This window comes from Sciurus carolinensis, chromosome 4 (genome assembly GCF_902686445.1).
Source record: "Sciurus carolinensis chromosome 4, mSciCar1.2, whole genome shotgun sequence".
Taxonomy (NCBI): Eukaryota; Metazoa; Chordata; class Mammalia; order Rodentia; family Sciuridae; genus Sciurus; species Sciurus carolinensis.
The window spans coordinates 124,028,216-124,040,071 of NC_062216.1; the positions used below are offsets into that span (position 1 = coordinate 124,028,216).

The following is an 11,856-nucleotide window of genomic DNA, read 5'->3' on the forward strand; positions in this document are numbered from 1 at the left end:
GTGAATTCTTGAAGACCTTGAGAATGGGAGGGGAGGCACATGTGTGTCAGCACATTTCAGCTCACTGACCAAAGTGGCCCAACCCTGTGTACTTCTGTTTCCTTAGCTTGTTGTTGCATGGGGACATTTTGGCACCCTGCCTCCAGAGGCACGTAAAATGAGTGAATAACATTTTGATCTGGGGTCTGTCTGTCTAAACTTTATGCCCACATTCAGTGGGTAGAAGGAATTTTCAATTACTGTATGAAAATGATTAAGATCTTCTAGGTCAGATAGTCTAGCAGAGATTGATACCCATGGTGGACAACAGCAATTTATGCTGATTTGAAAATGGTGTGTGTAAGTAATGACCTCTTCAAGCTTGCTCTAGTTTTTCTCAGTAAAGCCTAAAGTCGCCGTTAAAGAAAATATATTGACCTTACTTGATAGTAACGTTCTTTAGGTTCACAGAAAGAAACATAGCTAGTTGCTGAACATGAATGCATTTGTTTAAACATCCCATGGGGCTAGGCCCTGCAGAATACAAAGATAAACAGCTCAAAGGTCCCATCCTTCAGAGATCACAGGCTCAGCGGCCTGGGAGACATGTATGTCTACAGGGAAACTGGCACCTACAATTGCATCTGAAAGTAACCAAATCATGTAGTTCTGCTCGGGTGGCATTTTTATCTTGCCATCTTCATTGTCAGCTCAACTGGACTTTAGCTACACAGTCTGAAAGTGAAAGCATCCTGCTGAAATGTTACTCTCATGACTGGCAGATCTTTCAACAGCACAGGCAATACCAGTACCGTGTGTGTGTGTGTGTGTGTGTGTGTGTGAGAGAGAGAGAGAGAGAGAGAGAGAGAGAGAGAGAGAGAGATGAAATACATACAGCTGTAAAGACACCAGAGCTTCTGTTCTGATGCTTCATTTATTTATGGTTGCCAGTTGTATATCTGTGTGGAGATTTTTTCCAAGAGCTTTGAATTCACATTCTTTGGACAATATATTTTCATTGTCAAAGAGGTTGAAGATCCTTCTTATCACTAGGTACAGTGGCGCAATTTAGCGAGGCCCTAGGTAACTTAGACTCTATTTCAAAATTTAAAAAAGGGCTGGGGATGTGGCTCAGTGCTTAGGTACCCTGGGTTCAATCCCTGGCACCAAAAACAAAACAAAACAAAACTTATCTTGCTGTCTAAAAGAGGAGCAGAACTAATTTAAAGCATATTTTGAGACTAGTAGCCATTTAAATTTTTCTTGGAAATTATTTCCTTCTTAATCAAGGTGGAGTTTATATTGGGTAGAGAGAATGACAATGAAAGAGATTTGGTTCCCCTGTGGGCTGCTGGTACCAAGTTGAGGGGAAGGATGGGTAAACATGCATACATTGATCTGGAAGGAGTGGGTGGCAAGGGGGATGAGGCCAAGGAGTGCTGAGTACTCGTTTGTGACATGCTGCTTGTTTCTTTACCTAGTCTACGCCTGCAAGCTGTCAGACCGGGAACATCCACTCTACCTGCGTTTAGTAGCAGGGCCCAGAACCGACACACTTAGTTTTGTTCTTCGTGAACATGAAATTGGAGAGGTAAGTGATTGTGTGCAGTGACTTTAAACTACACAGAACAGCTGGCCCTGTTTTATTGCTCTAGTCTAGTGACTTGACCAGGAAGGTGGAAGCAGGGTGGGGAGGGGCATACAAGGAGGAGAAAGAGATTTTTGAATCATCAGAATAAACCCAAAGTCAATCTGCAGTGTGATTCCCTTACAGCACTATATTGGTCTGTGCCTCTCCAGGGTGGGAGGAAATGCAGCTTTTTACTTGTTGGTATCCAGAGAGTCATTTTCAGCCCTTCCCACCTCCACTGGCTCTAAGCCAGCTAAACTTTGAAAGTCAACACTCCCAATGTCTGCTAATAAGAAAAGTCTCCAGGCTAATTTCATTCTAAAAGGAAATAAAAGGAAATGTGATCTCTTTGCCACAGAAGACATTTAACTTTCTAAAATCTTTTTTCCCCCTTGCCCAAATTATTAAGAAATGATGTTTTACATATGTATACATCATTCCACATTTTCTCTCCTGGGAGGATTATATTTAGACCAGTTCATTTGAATAAAAAAAACACTTTAGACTGTCCTTTTTCATCAGTTGTCAACTTTAAATGACACTTGAGCAAACCTTCTGAACTCTGGGTCTCAGTATTCTGCCAGGAACAGGAAATGATGTGAAATGTCTTATAGGACATTGCATGGTACAGTGAAAATTGGGTTTCCAGCTTAAAAGTTAGGAAATGAGGACTCTGTTTCCTTTCATGTGTTGTATTTGGAAAATGACCTGGTTTTTCTGTCCTCAGTTTTAAAATCCATAAAGTGGAATTAAACCCTTTAAAAGGCAAGACCCTAGGTAACTTAGTGAGTTTTGAGTCAAATTGGAGAATATGTAAGCATTATATATAGTGTATTTTTATGTAAGTGTAAATTAGAATTACTCAGGGAGTTTCAGGAAGACAGTAAATTTTAGTGTCTAGAAGATTGTTTTGCTTTCAGTGTTTTGAAGGTTTTTAAGAAATTCAGTCATTTTAGGGAGAAAACTGGGCGCAGAGGCTTTGCAAGATGGGCAGCATTCCCTCAGAGCCTGCGCCAGACACATGAGTGTAGTCTCACCCATATTTTACACCTCGTTATTGAACTTTTCAGCATTTCACATAGTTTAGTGCAGCTAGAGCAACACTGGGGAGGAATTGTGTTTTGAAGTTAGAATTGTGCTTGAATGATCCGGACTTCTTTACTGGACCTCTGCCCAGTGTTTGTTTCTCACTTATTTAAGGGAGCTGAACTGGGGGAAGAAACTTTGCATAGCTATCAGGGTGGGAGAGAGAAGAGATTTTATAATGTCTTTATTTTGAAAAATGAAATGTTAAATTTTTCCATACTAACATAATGTTCTAATGTAGAAAGTTGTGCTCTCCTACTCCATGTTTCTCATTTTCTTTTTTTTTTTTTTTTTTGGTGCCAGGTGTTGTGATTAACCACTAAGCTACTTCCCCAACCCTTTTTAAAACTTTAAAAAAATTTTTTAAATTTAGAGACAGGGTCTTGCTAAGTTGTTTAGAACCTCACTGGGTTGCTGAGGGTGGCTTTGAACTTGCAATCCTCCTGCCTCAGCCTTCTGAGCCGCTGGGATTATAGGTGTGTACCATTGTACCCAGCGCATTTTCTTTAATGACCGGCTCAGCTCACCTCCAAAAAGCCTTCTTTTTTTTTTCCCAAAAAGCCTTCTTATCATTTAGCCTCATTGGTGGTTTTCTTCGTGCTCCTCTCTGCGTTTGTATTGGGTTATTTAATTCTCATTAGGCAGCATTCCTAGCCTTGGCAGTGATTCTCACCCAGGACCTAGGTAGGGTTCCCCTTGGGTCAGGAGGACATGTTACGAGAAAACCTCCCAGATGATGCCAAATACTGTCCTTGATATTCACTGCTTGAGGTTTTAAAAAAAAAAAAAAAGTTTATTTTGTGCCTTCTAAGTGTACTAAGTACCATTAGGGAAACAGAAGTCAGCCTCAGACGCAAGAGACAAGCCCCAAATAGTGAGAAGTATGAAGTTGCAGTGCAGGTGAGATAGATACTAAGCAAATAGTTGTTAATAATTTCAAAATCTTCACTGTGATCAGGGCCACCAGTGCTCAGTGAGAGCTTCTAGACTTAGTTTTGGATGGGTGGGGAGGAGTCATGGAAGGGCTGGTAGAGACAGTGGCATTTAAGCTGAGTCTTGAAGGGGTGAGTTAGGAGTTTGGCAGGCACCGTGGAGCAGGGAGAACATGTGCCAAGCCCGTGGAGTAGTGAGAGAGGCACAGTGTGAGAGAGACGGGTTGGAGAGGTTTTTGGGGTCTTTCAGACTTAACCTAAACAACCGAGGGACTCCTGTTGATTGCATCCAAGCAGGGAGAGTGATGACCAAATTTGCATTTTACAATGGGCATTCTGGTTGGCTGCTGGGGAGCAGATGGGGGAGTGTGGAGTGAGGAGGCGAGGTAGGTGGCTGTCCCAGGGTGCAGTAATGATGGCAGCTATGCTGGGGTGAATAGAGATGGAGAGAAGGGGTGCATTGGAGAGATGTTTAGGAGGTGATGAGATTGATTGTGGGAGGTGAGAAGACAGGCAATGAAGATGGTGATCAAGGTAAGATACAGAGAGATGTTTCTGAGGCCTCAGGGGGCTCAGATCAGAAAGGAATGGGGCAAATGTCTAATGGAGGTAGGGATGTGGAAGTCTTCGACCTTAGCCATGTTGAAGAAAGAAGCAGGAAGGAATGCCAAGGGCTGTTGGGAGTGAACTGAGTGGGGAGTAGGAGTGAGGAGTAAGAAAACCAGGGTTCTGAGGGGTTGGACCAGGAGGGAAGAGCAGCCACAGCTCCACTTGCTCAGGGCAGCTTTTGGTCTGGACTGAGTTAAATACCTGACACTTTTGTATTCTCACAGTGGGAAGCTTTCAGCCTTCCAGAACTGCAGAATTTCTTGCGCATCTTAGACAAGGAGGAAGATGAGCAGCTGCAGAACCTGAAGAGGCGCTATGCAGCCTACAGACTCAAGCTGGAAGAAGCCCTTGGCGAGGTGTGGAAGCCTGGCTAAAGCATGGGGCATCTGTCAGGAAGGCCCCGCCTGGGACCCATGTTCGAAGAGCAGCCAGTGCCTCTCTTCAGAGAGCTGTTTTCTTGCCCCATGATGCTAGGGTCTTCCCCTTTTATCTCTAGATTTAGTTCCCAAAGCCTGGTCACGCAGCATCCCATACCTCATGCATCCTGTGTAAGGGACTCTGCAAGCTTGTTCTGTTAAAGCATGGTGGTGTTACCTCTTGCAAGCTGTGAACCTGTAGGCATCAGGAGCATTCTGGAGTGCTTGGAAGCATGAACTCTGGGTTGGTTTTTCTTACTTTCTTCTAGTTATTTTTATTATGTGTTGATGTTAAGCTTTAGGATGTGCAAATGAGTTTTTAAAAGCTTAACAAGGAATCTCTCTGGATACTTGTCCTATGTTGAAACTACCTGTCTGTTTTTTGTTTTCTAACAGTCAGAGGAATCTATCCATGTGAACTGAAGGCACAGGAATCTAGGAACTCTGGGGAATTTGGGAAGGATTTTGTAGGAGTTTGATAAAGAAAGTAAAAGCAAGTTTGGAAAAAGGCTTGTGTAGAGGTGAGGGCTTTGAGGGCTGAGGAAAGCGGCAGCGGTTAGGTTGGTGGTAGAAGAGAACGGTGTTATTTGCTTGTAAATGAATTAAAAGCATTCAGTGTGGAGATGTTAAACCCGTTTTAGGATTGTTTGATTTCCAATGAGTAAAAGGTGGGGACAGAGCTGAGGTAGGAACTAACCCCAAGGAGGGACCCAGGAACTCTGCAGTTAACTGGAGAATTAGGCAGGTGGACAGAGGTGGGCCCAACTTGGGTCTCATGCAGCTGCATCCGACCCCTCTGTGCTTGGGACACCTGATTTTCCCCTTTTGAAGTGGAAGGTCCTACTGGTATGCCTGCTCTGGGTAGGTGGGGCCTGGTCAGTTAAATTTATGTAATATAGTCCCCGTGTCCCCTCCCCCCCCACCCCCCCCGCCAGAGGTTGTTTCAAAGTTGAAAAGGAGTTTGGATAAAGGTAGCTGTTTTCTCCCCGATTATCAGCTAGGAGGTTTATCAAGTACAGGGCTCACAGCAAACTTGTGACAATCATTCCCTTCCCTTTTATTCCACCCTTCCTTTTTCTCTTCATCCGTTCTTCCTTCCTTTTCTTCCTCTCCTCTCTCCTTTCCCCTCTCCCTTTCTTCTGTTCTCACATGCTATAGAGCAGGGATGGTGAGTACAGACCCAGCACTACCACATCATTCTCATTTCTGAAGGACTTGCTACACAGAGGAGGGCCCTCAGGAGCAGGGAACACACCCAGCTGACCACACACCGGGTGTTCGTAGTGGAACTATTTAACAAAAGTGCATGTTCCTTTCAACCAAAGAAGTGCATGTGCAATAGAAGCCTTCCTTAATACAGGCAAAATAACCTCATCTTCTGTAGCGACTTAGAAATCTGAGAACAGAGGGAAAGGTGTGCTGTGGTTCCAGTGTGGCCTTACAGTCACTGTTTATAGTCTAGATTTGTTTGTTTGTTTATAAATTCCCAAGGAATTGTTAACACGTTGGTGACACCTAATGGATTCTTTTTGAAATTCCAAGGTGCTTCAGTTCTTTGCCTTGTTAGTGAACTGTGCCTTTTACTGCATATCTGTTCCCTCTTGGTGGCTCTTCTGACTTTTCAGAGAATACCCATCTTGTTGGAGGCAGATTGACATGTTGATTACACTGTGCCACATAAGTTACTGAGACAATCAAATCTTCCTAAGCTTTTAAGGAAAGTTGTGGGGGGAAAAATAGAACTAGCTATAAAATATGCATGGCACACCTTGTTTAATTTTGCATGTAACTTCTTTTTAGTGCATCAGTGAGGTTTTAGTGACATCGTCATCCAATACTTGGCCTTTATTGTTCAGGGAATGCCTTCATGATTTTAATACTGGTTTTCCTATTCAGACTATGGATTGGGTTTGAATATACTGTTATCAACCACCTGGTCTTTTAATTACTCATCCCAGTAAACTTATAGTTTGTGAAGCATTTGTTTCTCAGATTCATGACACTGTTAGAACCTAAAGTAGTAGCTGATGGGTATCTGTGAATTCTTTTTTTTTTTTTACTTGAAGTAGATTGTCTAAAACAGGCATATCCTCATCTGTGTTTATCCAAACCTTCCTGTCATGTGCACTACAAGTTGCAATTTGGAAAAGTTACTGTATTAAAATTCTGTCTGTCCATGGTTCTAGAAGAGTGATATTCTCTCCCAAACACTGGTTACTGCAGCAGCATTTTTAGTGTTGTAAAAGAAGAAAAAAGGCTCCTAAGGCCAAAGATTTTAAAAAGTCATTGTACAAATACTTATGTTAAATTAAAACTGAGCTTTGCTGTAATACTGTTTTCTCTTCAAAATGTGATGGTACAGGAAAGGCGTTAAATGAAGGGGTGGTATTGCAGGGGAGCATTTTAAATTGAAGAAGTAAAAAAAAGTTATAATATTTATAATTTTGATGAGTTTATTTTTATAGGGAAGATTTTTCTCCCCTAAAATTGTTTCTCGAATGGCAAAATGTTTCCATTATTAAAAATTGAAGTTGTTAGTTGATGTTTGTGTGTTTTTATTTATAATATGCTGGATTTAAGAGAAGAAAGGTCACAGGAGTGGAATCAACTTGTTCTGCAGATATAGAGGGAATGCAGCAACTTTTATAAGCGGGGGTTGTGTGGGGGGAGGCGGGGCATGGGCACATTGTTCTCCAAAATGGCATTTTTCCCTTTTCCCTATTCCTTGGGGGAAAAAATAACCCTAACTGTGCATCTGCTCATAATGTCCACTCCTCTTTTATTTAATTGTTTTCATTGTGAAGTATGTATACATTCCAAAGTGTGTACAGCATATGAACACTGTAAAGAATTACTATCCAGTGGACACCCTGTGATCACTACCAACATAGAATCTTGCCCAATTCTTTAGAAATCCTCTCCCTCCACCCCTGTTCTTGCCCTGAGGTCTTCTACCCCTGAAACAGAACACTTTCAACATACAGTGGTATTTGCATTTTTGACCAATGAGACTGTCTATACGGAGGGAGGGCATTTGGAGACCGCAGTGTGGGCTGGGTCTACCCATGTTCTGCCTCTACGCCTGCTGCAGGGCCCTTTTCACGACTACACTGCCCCCTAGAGTGGTTGGTGAAATAGGAACCCACTTGTTAGGGGGAAGCATTTCAAGTACCAGAGTTACTTCATAATGAATATATGATAGAGAATTATCATGTATTTATTATATATCATTTATTTATTTATTATATGATAGAGAATTATCATTTCTTTTTCACTGAAATATCCAGAGGATTAGGATTCTAGATTGGGATTTCAACCTGGATTGCAACCCAAGGTACTGTGGGGTGGAGGTGGGGGTCTTTTGGAATTTTATCCCTTAAAAGGAGTTAGCTTCTTGCCCTAGGTTTCTTTTCAGAATTTGCTGCCAATTGAAAACTTTTAAATAAATATTCTTATGTTGCAAAAATATAGAATTGTGATATTTTCCCCATGGTTCCTGGCTCATAACTCCCTCTGTAAGGCAGGCCATAGAAACTAGAATTTCTCTTTCCAAAGGCAGGTCATAGAAACTACAATCTTCCCTATCCTTTCTGTCTTAGAGTAGGATGTAATGGAATTACCTTGGACTGAGGTGTGACTCAGTGATGGAGTGCTTGCCTCGCATGTGTAAGGCCATGGGTTTGGTCCCCAGCACACACGCACACCAAAGGAAAAGATCTTGTCTCGTGTAGATCATAAGACCCCCATACAGAAGGTCCTGCCCGACACCTGGATAAAGGAATGCTGAGCAGAGGCCAGGAAGAATCTGAATAGATAGGCCTTTCTGGGAACTGCAAGTGCAGGAAGGTTCCAGACAAGCTGGAGTGAAAGGTACTAGTGGGGAGGTTTCAGAGGTAGCTGCTCATTGTTGGCAGTAGATCAGACACTTTTTGTCCTATCACATGTCTACACTGTCGACCATACTTCAACCATGCTTGCATAATGAAGTCACCATAAAAACCTTTCTAAAAGGTCAGGCTGAACATATGGAGGTTGCTGGAGGGTAGTGTGCTTGCACAGCATGGAAGCTCTGTGGCCTTTCCCACAGGTGGACCCCGGCATCTCTTCATCAGTGGCCTTTGTAACATCCTTTATAAGAAGCTAATAAGTGTAATAAGTAAATGTTTCCCTGAGTTCTGTGAGCCTTTCAAATACATTAGTTAAATCTGAGGAGGGGTTTGTGGAAACCCTGCTTTATACAGTGTCAGAAACACAGGTGAAACAACCCGAAGCTTTCGATGAGCATTTGGTATGTGGGGCAGTCCTTTGGGCTGAACCCTTACCTGGTGTCCCCCTGGGAGACAGTGTCGGAACTGAACTAGATTAGAGGGCAACCAGGTGGTGTCTGCTACAGAATTGTTCGCCTGCTGGTGGGGAAAAATCTCCACATTTTGGGGGTGGGTCACAGAAGTGATCTGTGTTGTCAGTGTGTAGTAGGAAAGACAGTTTTGAGCTGGTTTTGAAAATATTTGGTAGCTGGGCGCAGTGGCGCACACCTGTAATCCCAGTGAGTCAGGAGTCTGAGGCAAAAGGATTGCAATTTCAAGGCTCAACATTTAGGGAGGTTCTAAGCAACTTAGTGAGGCCCTGTCTCAAAATGAAAAAAAGTGCTGGGTAAGCACTGCTGGGTTCAATCCCCGGAACAAAATAATAATAAAATAAAAATAAATTGTTTACCTGTATACATACCACATTTGAAACAGTCTGATGATCTTAATTAAATTAGGAGTCTTGTTTTATTGAAAGGATGAGTTTATTATGAATAAACCAAGCGCTGACCACGTGTCAGGCATTCTGAAATAACGTGGTATATGTTAACCCATTTACTCCATGAGGTAGGTAATGTTAATATCCCCATTTTACAGATACGGAAACACGTTGTCCAGCAACTTGTCTCTCACTACTGTGTGTATGTGGCAGAGCCAGGGACAGCCCAGGAACTGCCTCTTTTCTCCCTCTTTTCCTGGAAGCTCTCTCCAGCCTTTCAGTGAAACTGCCTACTCAAAGCAAAAGCCGCTAGACTCCCTCTAACTGCAGTTGGTACCATAATTCCTGGAGCCACCTGGAGAAGAACAGCTTCAGGGAGCGGTGAGAGGAGCCAGCAAATCTGCAAAGGTTTGACTCACTGACCTGGGCTCCCACAATCAAGGACCATCCTCTCCACAGGAACTACGTGTGCCACTTTCTGGGGTGAACCACTACTTGCTTAATTAAGTCTGTAAGGAAGAAGCTTTGCATAGGGATAAAGGGCAGGGAGGAAGGCCGGGTGAAGTCCAGCGGGAGCTACTTCTGGGTTCCCTGATCTGCAGGGTCAGGTTTAGGTTTGGACTTGTTAGTTTTGTCTTGCATTTTTGGCAGATCTTTCTTGGCTCTGAGAGCTCAGGTTCTGTTAGAAGACGTTTCAAGACGAAATGGGGTCACCACACTATTTCTCTGCAAATTGCCTTTAGAACTACACTGCCGGGGATTTAAAAAAATAAAAATTTTATATATATATTTTAGTTGTTGATGGACCTTTATTTTATTAATTTATTTATATACAGTGCGGAGAATCGAACCGAGTGCCGCACACATGCTAGGCAAGCGCTCCGCCACTGAACCACAACCCCAGCCTGCAGTGCTAGGATTTTTAAAAGGCAGATTTTTCAGCACCCCGCCCTGAACTGAATCTGATTCTGAACCTCCTGTACTGGACCCTGAGAATGCCATTTTCCTAAGCATCCTGCATTTTTTCACGTTAACTACAAATCCGAGAGTTCTACAAAGTGTTACCGAGGCTCAAGGGATACGTTTGACAAGCTGTTTTGTTCTATTATTATTATAAAAGAACTTTAGAGCTAAATAATTCTTCTGAGGTTAAGAGATTTGACCTTCGACCAGGGTGGAGTTAAAATTTACGAGGGCAGTTGCCCTGGATCAAGCCCAGCATTTTCCTTGTAAAATGGAGAGGGCAGCGCCTGAGTGCTTGCCTCACAGGGCTGTTGTGAGAAGATGTGAACGTGAAGGTAGCTTTGCACCTCAGTCCTGGCGTAGCATAAAGCGGACTTGTTTTACAAATTCTTCTTTCTGCAGCGGTGTTATGGCTGCTTTACTGCTGGGCCAAAATGTTCACCTTTGACACTAAAGCTCACCAGGTGGCATCCTAGGTGTCCATTACAAGAGGGACCTTTTTCCAAGCAGAAAGCCTTCTGTTTTTATTTCTTCAGGGTTTAAAACTTTTTATTTGCATATTTAAAAATTGTCCATTCCAAACATTAAAATCATTTGAACAAAAGGTACTCAGATTAAGCTGCATTTTATAGCCTGTGGGACATCTTGGACCACCTTGGAATTTACTCTAGATTTCCCTGTCCTCTCATTCACCTTCTTCCTTTAACACAAGTATTCTTTTTCTTCCCTGCCTGCTAGACAGGCAGAGAGAGGGAGAGAGAGAGAAATTAGGACTCCTGGCGGGACAATACTTAATGTTTTTAGTATTTTCTATGTCAATGTCCCACTGAGGGCCTAAATGAGCATTTGTTGACCCTTTTATAGTTACATTAGTGGAATGAGACCCTGCAAGTTCTTAGTTCATGAGTTCATCATGACCTACAATGGAGGGGTTTGGGAAGCTGGACCATATGAAAGTAGTTCAGTTTTCCTGAGATCAATGCATAAAAAAGGCTGTAATTATGCCCGCTGGTCTAGGAGTTCACTTTGGGATATGCTCTGAAGAAATAACCTGATGGGGGAAGACAGTGATAGGTGTAAAGGTATTTGTAACAGAGCTTCCAGAGCACACCCTGGGGCTGGCCCACAGGGCAATACCATTGCATACCCCAGTGCCACTAAAGTGGCCAATACATAGACTGAGCCAAAATGTGCGAAGGTTGAAGTCATGTTAAGTGGAAAAACAGAATACAAAATAATTTGTAAATGGCACAGCCTTTGTTGTCAGTGGTTCTGAATTTGATATGAAAGGGGCAGCATAATTTTTTGCTTTTTGCAGTCTTGGTGATGGAGCCCAGGGCCTCACACGTGCTAAGCTCCAGCTACACCCCAACCATAGTAGTCATTTAAACTTGACCCAACCGCTTTGCATACTACAGAGTTAAACAGCCAAAAGAAGTCAAATAAGAAGGCAATGTCTGTGGAATGTACGGTGCATATTGGTGGTGTATGTCTC

The 11,856-nt window shown here is 42.8% G+C and overlaps 1 protein-coding gene across 2 annotated transcripts in view; it reads left to right on the forward strand.

Annotated features, from left to right (window-relative positions):
- Positions 1 to 7,194, forward strand: part of Rassf3 (Ras association domain family member 3) — a 70,052-nt gene extending 62,858 nt beyond the window's left edge. For both annotated transcript variants that reach the window (XM_047551147.1, XM_047551148.1), the window contains exons 4-5: positions 1,461 to 1,570; positions 4,461 to 7,194. In XM_047551147.1, the coding sequence (XP_047407103.1) occupies positions 1,461 to 1,570; positions 4,461 to 4,610 (260 nt within the window). In that variant the 3' untranslated portion in view covers positions 4,611 to 7,194. The remainder of the gene's footprint in view (positions 1 to 1,460; positions 1,571 to 4,460) is intronic.
- Positions 7,195 to 11,856: the final 4,662 nt, after the last annotated feature.